We start from the raw sequence: 18006 nt of genomic DNA on the forward strand, positions 1-18006 counted from the left end.
GTTTCACTTTTTGTATTGAAGAACTGAAATAAATTAACTTTTTGATGATATTCTAATTTAGTGAGATGCACCTGTATATTCCATTTAAAGGGATTTTCCAGGCAGAAAAGAAAAAAGAAAAGTAGTCTGCAGTCTCTGTATGTGATGGAGGTTCAGTGCTTACACACACGGGAGTAATGTAGGTGTTTCAGTAATAACCACATGGGGGTGATGGGGAGGGATCAGTGATAACCACATGGGGGTGATGGGGAGGGATCAGTGATAACCACATGGGGGTGATGAAGGGGGTTCTGTGGTTACACGCATGGGGACTATTTGGTGCCTAAACGATAACACACATGGGGATGATGCAAACAGTTCAATGATTACACACATGCAGATGATGGAGGGTACAGTGAGTACATACAAGGGTAATGTAGATGATTCTTTGATTATACGAGGAGGTGCAGATCAGATCCATTTCATTTGAACAGGAGCTGAATAGCAGTAACCAGAAAGCAGCCACTAAGTGTGTGACCCCCTCCATCACTTTGGTGTGTAATCACTGAACCCCCTCCATCAACCCCACTGTGTGTAACCACTCACCCCCTTCTAACATCCCTATGTGTCATCACTAAGCCCTCTCCATCAACCCCATGTAGGTAATCACTGAACCCTCTCTATCATCCCCATGTGTCATCACTAAACCCCCTCCATCACCTCCACTTGTGTGTAATCACTGACTCCCCTCTATCACCACCATGTGTGTAATCACTGAACCCTCCCCATCATCCCCATGTGTGTAATCGCTGACCCACCTCTATCACCACCATGTATGTAATCACTGAACCCTCCCCATCATCCCCATGTGTGTAATCGCTGGCCCACCTCTATCACCACCATGTGTGTAATCACTGAACCCTCCCCATCATCCCCATGTGTGTAATCGCTGGCCCCTCTCTATCACCACCATGTATGTAATCACTGAACCCTCCCCATCATCCCCATGTGTGTAATCGCTGGCCCACCTCTATCACCACCATGTATGTAATCACTGAACCCTCCCCATCATCCCCATGTGTGTAATCGCTGACCCACCTCTATCACCACCATGTGTGTAATCACTGAACCCTCCCCATCATCCCCATGTGTGTAATCGCTGGCCCACCTCTATCACCACCATGTATGTAATCACTGAACCCTCCCCATCATCCCCATGTGTGTAATCGCTGGCCCCTCTCTATCACCACCATGTGTGTAATCACTGAACCCTCCCCATCATCCCCATGTGTGTAATCGCTGGCCCCTCTCTATCACCACCATGTGTGTAATCACTGAACCCTCCCCATCATCCCCATGTGTGTAATCGCTGGCCCCTCTCTATCACCACCATGTGTGTAATCACTGAACCCTCCCCATCATCCCCATGTGTGTAATCGCTGAACCCTCCCCATCATCCCCATGTGTGTAATCACTGAACCCTCCCCATCATCCCCATGTGTGTAATCGCTGAACCCTCCCCATCATCCCCATGTGTGTAATCGCTGACCCACCTCTATCACCACCATGTGTGTAATCACTGAACCCTCCCCATCATCCCCATGTGTGTAATCACTGAACCCTCCCCATCATCCCCATGTGTGTAATCACTGAACCCTCCCCATCATCCCCATGTGTGTAATCACTGAACCCTCCCCATCATCCCCATGTGTGTAATCACTGACCCCTCTCTATCACCACCATGTGTGTAATCGCTGAACCCTCTAGCACCACAAAGCGTGTAGCTTATGCACCGGTTCCATTAATGTAAGACTACGTGAAATCTATAGAAATAATCACACTGTGAAACAAAAAAAAAAAATCGCACCCCTTCTTTTACATCTCAGACCAACGTGCGTCCTGTGCAGCTGATGACAAAGCCACAAATCACAGTTTCCTATTTTGCGGCTTGCGCAGAAGTATAAAGCAGATTTTGTTTTTCTTCCAGTAATCAAGTTATAATGTAATTGACAAAAAAAGCAACAAAAATTAAAAGCTAATTATGTGGCTTTAATACGCAGGCTAAAAGGTCCCCAAGGAGCATTAGTAACCACAAACCTAAATGGCAAGTCCATTATGTGGCCTTGTCTCCTGTGCGTCACAGAACAACCCATCATTTCTTCTCATAGAAATAATCCTAAACCTATGTTATTTCCAAAGAGTACCCCCTTATAGGGCTATTCCTGTAAGAAAAACAATTCCCAACCCCTCAGATCACACTTCTTCCCCATGCTGGTATGAAGTCTGGACCACATTTCGACCATGTTTGCATGATTTATGCTTTAAGGGGAATTTCCCACTACATACATTTACCTCCTAACCATAGGTTGCAAAGTAAATGTGTGGTCAATGAGAGTCTGACTATTGGGACCCCCCACAGATCCCAATAACTGCGGCCCCACAGTCCCCTGTCTAACTAGGGTCGAGGTGCACAAGCTCAACCATCGCTCTATTCACTTCTATGGGGCTGAAATCTGGAGCTGGCTTGTCAGTCCTACAACAGAGCATGTGCACCACCGCTCTACTTACACAAGGAACAACCAACATCTGGACCCTCAGCAATCATAAATTTAGTGGAAAAATCCTTTAGGTCACTCAAATTAGACATCACAGGGGCTTTAAATAGAACTTAAAGGGGTTGTCCGGGCTTGGGGCTCAAATCTGCAGTCACTCTATGTGACTGCAGACTTGCAAATCCTCACTGTGCGCGCTGTCAGGATTCTCCTGTGCCATGAGCGGGGGACCACGTGACTGCAAGTATGCGATTTGCATAATTCCAAGGACATTCCGACTAAACGTGTCCAGCCTCACACAATTCATAAGTATTGAGTGAGGTTGAACATGTCTAGTCGTCATGTGACCGCATGCATGCAAATCGTATACTTGCGGTCACATGCCAGCTGCTTCCCGGACTGTGAGAATTAACAAGCCTGCAGTTAAAGGGAGTGACTGCTGACTTGAACCCCAAGCCTGGACAACCCCTTTAATATAAAAGCCACTGAGTGGTTGACACCTATTCACGTCCATATGCTCAATTTAGTAGCACTCATAAAAGCTCACCGTTTTTTCTTGACAGTTTTCTCAGAGTCTTCTTCCTCATCACTAAAATCGGAGTCATATTCATCATAGCCACGAGCCTGCAACAAAATAAATGCCATTAAATCTTCCATGTAATCATGCACAATGAGTAGAATGATAATTATCTGCTATATCCCAGATACAAGGAAGTCATTCCTGTATGCACAAGTATACCTGCAATAATGGAAGACAGTGTGTGAAAAAATAGCTTGGTATCATGCACAAGGTGATGTGTGCACAAAGCCATAGAGGAATGCATGGCCTAGGAGTCTGAGGCATGTACATGTATACCACCATATAAAGCACCATATTCTCCTGTAGAAATAATTCCTCTACCGGAGAAAAGCCTCAAAATCCGGGAGCGTGCTGCCATATTGTTTATAGCAGAATCTACTCAGATAGTTGGGTGTTTGAACGGAAATGTGAACGTAGGCTTAAGCCCGAAGGCATTTTTTCATGCCAACACTGAGGTTTTCGCAGGCTGCAGATTTTTTTGCATGCAAATTTGTCTTGCCCTACCAGCAAAGTGTATGAGAAACCAGAATTCTCTGTTCACACATGTTGCTTTTTGTTTGCTGCGTATTTTCTGCCTTGCTTGCGTTTTTTGGAAAATAGAGCGTGTCACTTCTTTCAGCATTTTTTCATCCATAGGAAGTAATGGGTGGTGAAAAAAAAAGCTTAAAAAACGCAGCTAAATTTTTTTGCAGCGTTTTTGATGGCAAAATATGGGTTCTATTTTGTGATTTAACCATCTTGTCTTGGGTCACTGAGATGGTTGTTTGCATTGGGAGAGTTTAAATAAATTAGTGATGTGTAGAGTGTAAACATTGGCTGAGCTACGTGTGAGATTGAACAATACCTGTGGCCCAGGGAGGTGTGAAATTGAACAGTGCCTGTGCAAACTAAATGGCAGACCCCATAGTGTGAAAGTAAATGGTGTCATACAAACTCAATGCATTGCCATGTCTAAACTATTCCTGAAGAATTCACCTCCCCCACTATGCCAAAAACAGAATGAGATTTTTTTTTCACAGAAGTTTATGTACATGGATGAATAGAAGGACAGTGAAAAAAAACGCTGCAAAAATGCATCAGAAAATGCAGGAAAACCTGCATTTTTGACGCAGCTGTTTCCCGCCAGAGAAAAGTTGTCAGCAGATTTAGGCTATGTTCACACACGTTGTGTTTTTTTCTGCTGCAAATCTGTTGCTAACTTTTCTCTGGCAGGAAAACAGCTGCGTAAAAAAAAGCTGGTTTGTTGCGTATTTTGCTGCATTTTTTTGACCACCCACTGCTTCCTATGGGTGAAAAAAAACAGGGCTGTGGAGTCGGAGTCATGGAGTCGGTGCTCATTTTGGTGGAGTCGGAATAAAATGGACCGACTCCTAAAATATATAATAAATTGGGTGCAGTAGATCAATGCAGTTTGTGGGGAATATTTTTAAAAAGACTCTGAAAAGACGCTTCATGTTTCTTAAAATGGATACCTGCACACGTCACAGAGTGAACTATTTTGCCATCAATGTTCGATATGTTTGTGACAACAAAGAAATTGTTACCAAGACACTGGCAGTAAAGGATACTAAAGCTCATCACACCAGCCAGTTTCTCCAGGCCTTAGTGGAAAAAGTTCTGCAAGATTACGAACTCAAAAAAGAACAGGTTCTTGCTATTGTAACGGACAATGCTTCAAACATGATAATTACAATTAACAGCTTCGCGACGCCCCACTGTAGATAAAAGTCGGCGCTTGCTGGGCTCTGTGCAGCGCCGACGTTTAAAAACGGTGTGTGGTCCCGCAGCGCTCAGGACCCCCAGGGTCCTGCAAGCTCTGCGGTACCGGTTCAGAGCGATAGCTCTGACATGTGGCATCATGGGGACCTGATTGGATCAGGTCCCCATGATGTTAACCTGTTCCTATCTTCTAGATTCCGCGATCCATAGCGATCGCGGCATTTAAAAGATAGTGACAGTCAGTGGTCGGCGATCGGGACCCCCCACATACCTTAGTGGCGGCGGGGATCCCGGTGCTGTGACCTCTGACATCATCGAGACCTGATTGGCTCAGGTCTCGATGATGTCAGCGTCACACCAGCCAATCAGAGAGATCACTAGGGAAGTTTGTTTTAGCAACAAACTTTCCCGGGCGATCTGGCTGATAAATACACTGTTTCTCCTCCGATCTCAGTGAGAGAGCAGAGGAGAAACAGTGTGACAAGAGCTGTCAGCCTTCCCACAGTAAAAGTGAAAAAAATAAAAATAAAAAAGAAAGTAAGAGTTAGGGTTAGTCAGTCCTGTCAGATCAGTCAGTCAGTCAGTCCTGTCAGATCAGTCAGATCAGTCAGTCCTGTCAGATCAGTCAGTCCTGTCAGATCAGTCAGATCAGTCAGTCCTGTCAGATCAGTCAGATCAGTCAGTCCTGTCAGATCAGTCAGTCCTGTCAGATCAGTCAGATCAGTCAGTCCTGTCAGATCAGTCAGTCCTGTCAGATCAGTCAGTCCTGTCAGATCAGTCAGTCCTGTCAGATCAGTCAGTCCTGTCAGATCAGTCAGTCCTGTCAGATCAGTCAGTCCTGTAAGATCAGTCAGTCCTGTCAGATCAGTCAGTCAGTCCTGTCAGATCAGTCAGTCCTGTCAGATCAGTCAGTCAGTCCTGTCAGATCAGTCAGTCCTGTCAGATCAGTCAGTCAGTCCTGTCAGATCAGTCAGTCAGTCCGTCCTGTCAGATCAGTCAGTCCTGTCAGATCAGTCAGTCCTGTAAGATCAGTCAGTCCTGTCAGATCAGTCAGTCAGTCCTGTCAGATCAGTCAGTCCTGTCAGATCAGTCAGTCAGTCCTGTCAGATCAGTCAGTCCTGTCAGATCAGTCAGTTAGTCCTGTCAGGTCAGTCAGTTAGTCCTGTCAGTTCAGTCAGTCCTGTCAGATCAGTTAGTCAGTCCTGTCAGATCAGTCAGTCAGTCAGTCCTGTCAGATCAGTCAGTCCTGTCAGATCAGTCAGTCAGTCAGTCCTGTCAGATCAGTCAGTCAGTCCTGTCAGATCAGTCAGTCAGTCCTGTCAGATCAGTCAGTCAGTCCGTCCTGTCAGATCAGTCAGTCAGTCCTGTCAGATCAGTCAGTCCTGTCAGATCAGTCAGTCCTGTCAGATCAGTCAGTCCTGTCAGATCAGTCAGTCAGTCCTGTCAGTCAGTCCTGTCAGATCAGTCAGTCAGTCAGTCCTGTCAGATCAGTCAGTCAGTCCTGTCAGATCAGTCAGTCAGTCCTGTCAGATCAGTCAGATCAGTCAGTCCTGTCAGATCAGTCAGATCAGTCAGTCAGTCCTGTCAGATCAGTCAGTCAGTCAGTCCTGTCAGTCAGTCCTGTCAGATCAGTCAGTCAGTCCTGTCAGATCAGTCAGTCAGTCAGTCCTGTCAGATCAGTCAGTCCTGTCAGATCAGTCAGTCAGTCCTGTCAGATCAGTCAGTCAGTCAGTCCTGTCAGATCAGTCAGTCAGTCAGTCCTGTCAGTCAGTCCTGTCAGATCAGTCAGTCCTGTCAGATCAGTCAGTCCTGTCAGATCAGTCAGTCAGTCAGATCAGTCAGTCCTGTCAGATCAGTCAGTCCTGTCAGATCAGTCAGTCCTGTCAGATCAGTCAGTTAGTCCTGTCAGATCAGTCAGTTAGTCCTGTCAGATCAGTCAGTTAGTCCTGTCAGATCAGTCAGTTAGTCCTGTCAGATCAGTCAGTTAGTCCTGTCAGATCAGTCAGTTAGTCCTGTCAGATCAGTCAGTTAGTCCTGTCAGTCCAGTCAGTCAGTCCAGTCAGTCAGTCCAGTCCAGTCAGTCAGTCCAGTCCAGTCCAGTCCAGTCCAGTCAGTCCAGTCAGTCCAGTCCAGTCAGTCCAGTCAGTCCAGTCAGTCCAGTCAGTCCAGTCCAGTCAGTCCAGTCCAGTCAGTCCAGTCCAGTCAGTCCAGTCCAGTCCAGTCAGTCCAGTCAGTCCAGTCCAGTCAGTCCAGTCCAGTCAGTCCAGTCCAGTCAGTCCAGTCCAGTCAGTCCAGTCCAGTCCCGTCCGTTCAGTCCGGTCCGTTCAGTCCAGTCCAGTCAAAAAATATAAAAATAAAATGGCCCGTCAGACTTATACCGCAGAGGAGGTGTATGCCCTGCTGTGTTCTGACACTGATGACAGTGCAATCTCAGATGGAGATATGGATTTTGAGGGCTTTAGTAGTGGCGACACTGAGAGCTCAGAAATGAGCAGTGATTCTGGTCCATCCTCAAGCCCAAGGACCAGTACAGCAATAGGGGCAAATAGCGCTACTGGAGAAACGTCTCCAAATCAGGGAACACTGCCCAGTACAAGCGCTGTCCCTGCTACTAGTGAATTGGCGCACGCCAGTGTACAAGGGGCTCTGCCACATGATCTAGCATTTCCCAGATGGGAGGCTTCAGATTCGGCTGCTCCATTCAGCCCTGATTTCAACGCCATTCCTGGTATAAATGTGCAGGTGGAAGATTTTGGACCAATTCATTTTTTTAATTTGTTTTTTACAGACAGCTTGCTAGAGCATATTGTCGTGCAAATAAATTTATATGCATCCCAATTCATAAGCCAGAATCCCCGATCTTACTATGCTAGGGCAAATTTATGGACACCAACTAATGTCCCGGAAATAAAAAAATTTTTAGGACTTACAATTGCCATGGGGCTTGTTAAAAAACCGAGCATTCGATCCTACTGGTCCAACCACCCTGTTCAAGCCACCCCTATGTTTTCAGTCGTTCTGCCTAGGACCCGTTATGAAATGCTCATGCGGTTTTAGCATTTTAACGACAATAGTCAATGCCTGCCCAGAAATGCCCCAGAACATGACAGGTTATATAAAATTAGACCCATCATTGAAAATTTGTCAGAAAAATTCTTAAGCCTCTACACCCCAACACAAAATATTTCTATAGACGAGTCCCTTGTAAAATTCAAAGGAAGACTGCACCTCAAGCAATTTATCCCATCTAAAAGGGCAAGGTTTGGAATAAAGCTCTATAAAATGTGCGAACGTTCAACCGGATATACATCCGCTTTCCGCATATATGAGGGGAAAGATAGCCAACTAAACCCACCAGGATGCCCTACTTATCTGGGGACATCTGGAAAAATTGTTTGGGAGCTGATAAGTCCATTTTTTCAAAAAGGCTACAATCTATATGTGGACAATTATTACACCAGTATACCCCTATTTAAAAGTCTGGTTGAACACAACATCGGGGCTTGTGGGACCATCCGTAAAAACCGTCAGGGGTTTCCACAACCATTGGTCAACCAAAAGTTGCAAAAGGGGCAGTCAGGGGCTGTACGCAACGGAGAGCTGCTTGCCCTGAAATATAGGGATAAGCGGGATATTTTTGTCCTCAGCTCGATCCACACAGATGCCACAAGGGCCACTGTAGAACTAGGATCCACCACTCCGAAGCAAAAACCTGTGTCAGTCATTGACTACAACAAACACATGGGGGGTGTGGACCTTGCAGACCAGGTTCTACAGCCATACCAGGTATCAAGAAAGTCCTATACCTGGTATAAAAAGTTGGTTATTTATTTGTTTCAGGTGGCCACATACAATTCTTTTGTGTTGTACAAAAAAGCAGGAAATTCAGATCCTTTTCTTGATTATCAAGAAAAGATAATTGAAAATCTTGTTTTTCAAAGTGTTAGCCCCGCTCATCCATTAGAATCTGAGGATGCGAAAAGACTCACTGAGCGACATTTTATTGCACTTATTCCAGCAACGGAAACAAGAAGGAACCCCCAGAAAAGATGTCGTGTATGTACTAAGAGAGGAATGAGGCGTGATACCCGCTACTATTGCCCACAATGCCCATCATTGCCAGCCTTATGCGTCACTGACTGCTTTAAAATCTTCCACACAGAACCACGTTTTTAAACTGTAAAAATGTATCCCAATTTGTCATTCAAACATTTGGTTCATTTAGTGAATGACACATTCGAGTAGAGCTCACTTAATTTCCAGGGGGGGTTCTCCAGAATCGAAACCTTCCATTGCGTGCTTGTTTCTGGAAATCATCCATTGAGTTAAAATGGTCACTAAACCCATAGATGAATTCCCAGAGGGGTGTCATTTCCAAAATGGGGTCACTTCAGGGGGGATTCTTTAATTCTGGTATTTAGCGCCTCTGAAAAGTGCCAGAACAGCAGAATCCCCCCTGAAGTGACCCCATTTTGGAAATGACACCTCTCTGGGAATTCATCTATGGGTTTAGTGACCATTTTCCTATCTACTTATTTTCCCACCACTAGATTAATTTATACAGAGGAGTAGATTGTAAAATTCGGTCACTTGTTGGGGGTTTCCTCTGTTTAGGCACCCCAGGGGCTCTCCAAATGCAACATGGCGTCCACTATCGATCCCAGCGAAATTTCCATTCCAAAAGTCAAATGGCGCTTCTTACCTTCCGAGCCATGCCGTGCGCCCAAACAGTGGCTTTGCACCACATATGGGGTATCAGCGTGCTCAGGAGAAATTGCACAACACATTTTGGGGTCCATTTTTTCTGGCTGCCCTTGTGAAAATTAAACATTTGAGGCTAAAGTAGCAGTTTTGTGTTAAAAATGTGTTTTTTTATTTTCACACTTCAACATTATAAAATTCTGTGAAGCCCCTGGGGGTTCAATGTGCTCACCACACATCTAGATAAGTTCCTTGAGGGGTCTAGTTTCCAAAATGGGGTCACTTGTTGGGGGTTTCCTCTGTTTAGGCACCTCAGGGGCTCTCCAAATGCAACATGGCGTCCGCTATCGATTCCAGTCAAATTTCCCTTCCAAAAGTCAAATGGCGCTCCTTACCTTCCGAGCCATGCCGTGCGCCCAAACAGTGGCTTTGCACCACATATGGGGTATCAGCGTGCTCAGGAGAAATTGCACAACACATTTTGGGGTCCATTTTTTCTGGCTGCCCTTGTGAAAATTAAACATTTGAGGCTAAAGTAGCAGTTTTGTGTTAAAAATGTGTTTTTTTATTTTCACACTTCAACATTATAAAATTCTGTGAAGCCCCTGGGGGTTCAATGTGCTCACCACACATCTAGATAAGTTCCTTGAGGGGTCTAGTTTCCAAAATGGGGTCACTTGTTGGGGGTTTCCTCTGTTTAGGCACCTCAGGGGCTCTCCAAATGCAACATGGCGTCCGCTATCGATTCCAGTCAAATTTCCATTCCAAAAGTCAAATGGCGCTCCTTACCTTCCGAGCCATGCCGTGCGCCCAAATAGTGGTTTTGCACCACATATGGGGTATCAGCGTGCTCAGGAGAAATTGCACAACACATTTTGGGGTCCATTTTTTCTGGCTGCCCTTGTGAAAATTAAAAATTTGAGGTTAAAGTAGCAGTTTTGTGAAAAAAGTTAAATGTTCACAGTTTTCTTCCACATTCCAAAAATTCCTGTGAAGCACCTGAAGGGTTAATAAACTTCTTGAATGTGGTTTTGAGCACCTTGAGGGGTGCAGTTTTTAGAATGGTATCACTTTTGGGTATTTTCTGTCATAAAGACCCCTCAAAGTCACTTCAAATAAGATGTGGTCCCTAAAAAAATGTTTTTGTAAATTTTGTTGTAAAAATGAGAAATCGCTGGTCAACTTTTAACCCTTATAGCTCCCTAACAAAAAAAAATGTTGGTTCCAAAATTGTGCTGATATGAAGTAGACATGTGGGAAATGTTATTTATTAACTATTTTGTGTGATATATCGCTCTAATTTAAGGGCATGAAAATTCAAAGCTTGAAAATTGCAAAATTTAAAAAATTTTCGCCAAATTTCCGATTTTTTCACAAATAAACGCAAGTGATATCGAAGAAATTTTACCACTATCATGAAGCACAATATGTCACGAAAAAACAATCTCAGAATCAGGGGGATCCGTTGAAGCGTTCCAGAGTAATTACCTCAAAGTGACAGTGGTCAGAATTGAAAAAATTGGCCCGGTCACGAAGGCAAAAACAGGCTCTGGTGCGAAGTGGATAAACTGATGAATGAGAGGAATGAACAACAGCTAGAAGAAAATGTAGGATTCAGTATGTTTGAGATGGAAGGCCACAGTGCTGTTCATGTAACTGAGGAACAAACAGATATTACAACAGAAGAACAGCAAAATTATACTTTAGAAATAGATGATCTTGTTGAAGCTGCTTCACACCCCTTTCCTATTCATCACATGCGCTGTGTTGTGCACACGCTGCAGCTGGCAATAAGAGAGAGTCTGCAAGAGGGACATGCTGGAAATCTGATTGGAAAAGTGAGGAAATTGGTTATTGCCGCCAGAACCCCTAAAATTGATTCCATCTTGAAGAGACGTGCTGGGAAACGGGCAATTGTCGATCAAGCCACTCGGTGGGGCAGCACTTATTTAATGATTGAGCGATTGCTTGAACTAAAACCGTTTCTTATAGATAAGGCGAACCCTCAGGTAACCCTAAATGAAGGTCAATTCAGGTGGCTGAATTGAAGGAATTGCTTAATCACCCATTTACCGTGACTAAAAAATTACAAGCTGAGGATTTAACTCCTGCCATTTTCATAAGGGAGTGGAAGAACTTGCTATTTTGCCTGTCCCAAAGAGGAGGGTTAATCGCAGATGGCATTTCTGCTTCAATGAAACGGAGAGAGACACAGCTATTGGAAAATAAAAATTTTCTGGCAGCTGTTTATGTGGACCCAAGTCATCGTATACTGCTTGATGATCAACAGCTTACTAAAGGAAAAGAAGCTCTGACTGAGGTAGCAGTTAGGATGAGTGGTCTACAGGACTGCCAGGCGCAGGAGGACTTGGGTCCTGACAGTGCTACTGCTGCCATATCTTCATCCTCATCAGATGAGGAGTTTGACTTTGACAAGTATTTGGATGACATGGAGCAGGCTAGTGTTGAGCGAGTATGTTCTGTTAACCCTTTCGCCGAGTATGCTCGGGCCGAGCTACGAGTATTTACAGCTGCTCGGTGATGTGTTTGAATCACTCCCGTGTTCATGATTTGCGACTGTTTGACAGCTTTATTACATGTGAGGAATGTCTATTTCTTACACATTCCTCACATGTAATAAAGCTGTCAAACAGTCGCAAATCATGCACACGGGAGCGATTCAAACACATCACCGAGCAGCTGTAAATACTCGGAGCTCGGCCCGAGCGTACTCGGACAGAACATACTCACTCAACCCTAGGAGCAGGCAAAGCGTTGCCACAAGGAAAAAGATTTCACTCCGTCTCCTATATTAAGCAGATTGACCATATTTCAGCAAAATGTTTCACTTGCTCTCAAAGAAATAGAAAAATTCAACCGTTCATCAAAACTGACTGTGCATGAGGCAATTCCTTTATACCCGGAAATTGTTAGAGATGTTGCCCATGTGGTTACGGCTTTGCCTCCAACCCAAGTTAGTGCAGAGAGGTTGTTCTCTAGCCTTAAAATTATTAGGTCAGATTTGAGGTCATCTATGAAGGAGGATCTGATGGAGGCGATACTATTTCGTAGAACAAATTCATAGACTGCACAAATGTTATTTAGTATGTTTTTGTTGAAAACAGTTTTTTGCGACTTACATAGTTTATTACATAGTGCATATATATATATATATACACACACACAAACTATATATATATATATATAATCGATATTACATAGTGTAATAAATATTTACAATTTATTACAGTGTTGTGTTCTAAAGTTGTATTCCAATAAATATATATTATGTTCTATCTAAATATCTTGATTATTGTATCATAAAAATGATTAAATGTTGGATGTTCACATTGTACTACAATAAATTTTTCACTGAAATATAAGCAATATATGTGGGAGTAGGAGTCGTGGAGTCGGAGTTGGAGTCGGTGTAAGGGAAATTGAGGAGTCGGAGTCGCAGGTTTGGCTTACCGACTCCACAGCCCTGGAAAAAACGCAGCAAAAATGCTGAAAGAAGTGACACGCTCTATTTTCCAAATACGCAAGCAAGGCGAAAAATACAGTAGCAAACAAAAAGCAACATGTGTGAACAGAGAATTCTGGTTTCTCATAGACTTTGTTGGTACTGCTAGACGCAGCTGAAAATTTGCACCGCCGCCAGCGCAACCGGAGAGCACCACCCCCAAACGGCACTGCAGCCAGATGGCACTGCCACCAGCACAATTAGATGGCACCGCCGCCAGATGGCACCGCCCCCAGCGCAGCCAGATGGCACTGCCATGGCTTAACATTTCCAACACAGTGTTTGAGTAACACCACCATACTGTTGCTGAGCAAAACACATTCCAGGAACACCATCGATTGGCTGCAGCGGTGATGTGCGCTGTCAACATGACATCACCGCTGCAGCTAAAACACAGAGACCTGGGCAGCAGCAAAGAACGGGCCCCGGGGAGGGCGAGGAGCTGCCGTGTATGTCATCTTACATGTATAATTTCGTTAAAGTGGAAAACCCCTGTAAGAACACAGCTCCAGGGTCACTTATAGCCCCATGTTACCACGTCGCCCCCTACAGGTAAACACTGCGATCTCAGTAACCCCCAATTATCACAGTATTAGTGGCCCTGAGTTTCTCTATGGGGGGAGATGACAGTGACTCCCTATACCACAGGTTCACATTTTATATCAGACATTTTTTTCCTCTTGCTTTTGGAAGGTTTTTGAACCACTAAGGGTGAATTATTGCTTGACGTACACTCTGTACACAGGTATGCAGCAATGAAAGGGTGGAGAACCAGAGGTCTCAGCATGCCCTGACACACAACATCGCCTACTCTGCAGATAACCCCGCGAACTGCCAATAATCCTGGTTACTCACATGACTGGACTTCATTGTCACGGTAACAAGGCTCCACCCTCCTTCTTCCTGCACAGCGAGTGTCTCACTACACACAGGTTCCCCCGGAAACAAATCACTTCCGTACTAAGTTCCGCGGCGTGCAGTACCTGTCGCTGACACGAGAGGTCGCCTGCTGGGATAGAGCAGACAGCAGCAATATAATGAGAAGACTGAGAGCAATGTGGGGTTACAGGAGCCCCTGCTCACATGCTGCCTCTGACCAGCTGTTTTTGGGGGTATTATTTGCCAATCATCCAGCTGGTCTTGCTGAGGCACCCATAGTGGCTCAAAGGAATAATGGAGAGGAGTTTTATAGACGACCCCTTTATTTATTATAGTTTAATTCTATTTACACCCGTGGTGCTGACAAAGTAACCCCCTTTACAGGGAATCCCTGGCTTGCATCATGATATTTGTGTTAAGGTTCCAAAAATATTAGGCAATTGCATTGACAATATTTTTATTAGTGTTGTACCCAAAAAAACAAAACTGCAGCACCAAAGAAAATGGAAAACAAAATAAATTATGCAGTCCCATGCAAGAGAGTCGGTTTTACTTAAAATGTTATTGACATCTTAAAGGGGGTTGTCCGACCTGGGAGTACAAGTCTGCAGTCTCTCTATGTGACTGGAGACTTGTGAATCCTTACAGAGCGCAGTGTGCACACTGTCACGATTCTCTGTCACCGGGAGCTGGCGGTCATGTGACCACATGTGATTTGCATATTCCCGGCCATATTCTGACAAGATGTGTTCATCCTCACTCATTACACTTGTACTGAGCAATGCTAGATATGTCTGGTCAGTACGTGACCACATGTCTGCAAATCACATACTGGCACCGCCAGCTCCCCAGCACTGGAGAATCCCGATAGTGTGCACACTGCATGCTGTAAGGATTCACTGGCACTTACCACCAGCTCCCCAGCATTGGAGAATCCCGACAGTGTGCACACTGCATGCTGTAAGGATTCACTGGCACTTACCGCCAGCTCCCCAACACTGGAGAATCCCGACAGTGTGCACACTGCATGCTGTAAGGATTCACTGGCACTTACCACCAGCTCCCCAGCATTGGAGAATCCCGACAGCATGCACACTGCATGCTGTAAGGATTCACTGGCACTTACCACCAGCTCCCCAGCATTGGAGAATCCTGACAGTGTGCACACTGCACGCTGTAAGGATTCACTGGCACTTACCGCCAGCTCCCTAGCACTGGAGAATCCCGACAGTGTGCACACTGCATGCTGTAAGGATTCACTGGCATTTGTACCCCAAGGCTGGGCAACCCCTTTTAGGACACGTTCAGTATTTGGTCAGTATTTGTAATCCAAGTCTAGTAGTGGGTGATAAATACAGAAGTGGTGACGTGTTTCTATTATACTTTTCCTCTGATTATTCCACTCCTGATTTTGATTTACAAATACTGATGTAAAATACTGACCAAATACTGAACGTGTGACCATGGCCTAAACAATAATATGGAGAGAACAGATGGTCAAAAAAAAGAGATTCAATCACAGGTTAAAAGGAAAAATGCAGAACGCCATAAGTAATCAAATAAGTGCATAAGATAAGGTAGAGTAAGATAAAGTAATAGTGAATACATCCCAGGGGCGGACATACTATTGGTGCAGCCTGTGCAGTTGCACAAGGGCCCAAAAGGTAAAGGGGCCTCTTCCACCTCCAAAGCAGCTTCTGTCACAGACACATAGAGGTGTGCACTGGACAGCAAAGGGCCAATACATTTTACCTGCCCTCTTCTGTGTCCGGCCCTGATACATCAGGTAAAATAATAACATTATTTCAATAAGTCCATGGCCCCACTATCAGTATTTGGTCAGTATTCGATTAGTATTTTTTTCTCAGGAATGGGAGGCAAAACCAGGTGAGGAACAATCAGAGAAAAGGTATAATAGAAACAAGTCACCAATTCTGCATTTATCACCCACTCCTGGTTTTGGCTCCCACTCCTGAGAAAAAATACTGACCAAATACTGATAGTGGGGTCGTGGGACCATTTGTAAGCCAAAACCAGGAGTGGAACAATCAGAGGAAAAGTATAATAGAAACACGTCACCACTTCTGAATTTATCACCCACTCCTGGTTTTGGCTTTCAAATACTAAGGGAAAATACTGACCAAATACTGATAGTGGGGCCGTAGCCTAAGAAATGAAATGAGCAAATCAATTTGCAAGATCCTGTCCAGTGGCCATGTCAGTATTGGATGGGAGTCTTGTGAACCGCCTCCTACCTGCATCCCCGACACCTCTGATTAGTAGTGTATTCATCACACCACAATGATGACTTTGCACCAAATCTTTAAAAATCAAAGGTGTCGGAGATGCTGGTGTCAAGGTAAAATATATATATTATAGAAAATCAATTAGTTCCTTTTAATAGATTACCTAATCAGTGTGAATTAATATAGAGATGATGAAATAATCTATGTGTATGTATGCATGCAAATGTTTATATGCACATGGATTATGTTAATAGTTAATGAATATATAACTAACAGCTTCTATTCTTATTGTAGACACGAACAACTAAATGATTTCCTGGGAATGACGTATGCATGTGCATGGCTGATAACAGAGAAATTCATGTGGAGTTGGCAAAGATGGCGCTGAGAAACAAACTCACCCCTCCCATCAGAATTCCTAAGGCGTTACTGAGGCCAAAAGATACATGGATGAGCAAATTGCAGTGTGCCGAGTTATCAGAAAGAGCAATGAATTTTACTAATCCCACCTAAGAGTGGAATACTATATAACCCCATGTCTACGTAATAAAGCATGCCATTTTGTGTGGTTCAGTCTCTGAATTAATTAGCTTCTCTGCATGCACTCGGACATCTTTAATTTGGAGGAGAGCAGTTACCTAGTGTATCTTAAATTGGTGAAACCTACACAAATGGTGCCGTGACGCGGATCACACTCGAGGGGACTCTAAATCTTGGGGTGCCCATCACTGGACCACCTACGGATGAACCGGGACTGCTCAAAGCTAGAGCCTGATCAACTCTCATCACTGAATACGGTAAGTCTGCAGATGTAATGAATCCGTAGTGCTTATTCGTATTTTGAGCTGTCTCTGGTGAGTTTGTGGTGTCTAGATTGGCCCTTAGGGACAGCCCCGTGCGACTGGGTGGGTCCCCGCTGTGTGATTCCAAGAACTCTGGTGTGTAGTCACTCCTGGCTAACTGCTGCTCTGTGGTATCTGAGGTGTCCCGTCCCATTAGAACCATCTTTGTACGCAGGGGCGTACAAGTATACACCTGAGAATTTAGGAAAATGTCTTTGTTTATAACACGGGCACGCGGGGAGTGACGTTGTTGCTGATAAGTCGTGTATTAAGACACCATTAGGGCGCGGGCATGCTGGGCCAACCAATCCTCTGATAAGTTGTGGGACACGCGGGGAGTGATGTTGCTGATAAGTTGTGTATTAAGACGCCATTAGGGCGCGGACACACGGGGCCTCTATTAAGTCATGTATTAAGTTGTGGGACACGCGGGGAGGGAAGTTACTGATAAGTCGTGTATTAAAACGCCTTTAGGACGCGGACAACCGGGGTTAACGAATCCTCTATTAAGACGTGGGATACACGGGGAGCAAACTGCATCGTTAAGCCGTATATTAAGACGTCACTGGGACGCGGGTGTGTGGGGTGTTCAGTACTTCATTAAGTTGTAAAAGAATCAATTCAGTGCTTGGTAGGGAGTGTAGGGACTTGTTACAATTCTACTTGTGTATCAGCTACCTCGTCTAATCATAAGTCTAAGGGGACGGGACGCCTGGAGCCAAAATCATGGGGAAACTAAAGACATTGTTTTTGTCGCAGGGGTTGCTCAATCAGGAGCGACAGGACCCCAAAGATATAGTTGCTAGAAGAGAAGGAAGGAAATATGTAGAGAAAACCAAAAAGTAATGTCATTGTGTGGGTTGTACCCGGGGGGTAGATTACAGTACAAGATGTTGAATGCAGCAATTTGTGAAAACGGGAAAACTGGAAGATAATGGGTTGTTGCAAAGTGCATACATGTGGAAAAAGGTTGCGCTGAGTTTAT

At 44.6% G+C, this 18006-nt stretch overlaps 1 protein-coding gene across 1 annotated transcript in view; it reads right to left on the reverse strand.

The window, feature by feature from the left end:
• Positions 1–14028, reverse strand: part of LOC141273439 (protein FRA10AC1) — a 72600-nt gene extending 58572 nt beyond the window's left edge. The window contains exons 1-2 of the mRNA XM_073685262.1: positions 13910–14028; positions 3079–3155 (exon numbers count right to left, since the gene is read on the reverse strand). Coding sequence (XP_073541363.1) covers positions 3079–3155; positions 13910–13924 — 92 coding nt within the window. The 5' untranslated portion in view covers positions 13925–14028. The remainder of the gene's footprint in view (positions 1–3078; positions 3156–13909) is intronic.
• Between the last annotated feature and the right edge of the window lie 3978 nt (positions 14029–18006).

Source organism: Phyllobates terribilis, unplaced genomic scaffold (genome assembly GCF_046119375.1).
Source record: "Phyllobates terribilis strain yellow unplaced genomic scaffold, ASM4611937v1 Scaffold_5__5_contigs__length_657084704, whole genome shotgun sequence".
NCBI lineage: Eukaryota > Metazoa > Chordata > Amphibia > Anura > Dendrobatidae > Phyllobates > Phyllobates terribilis.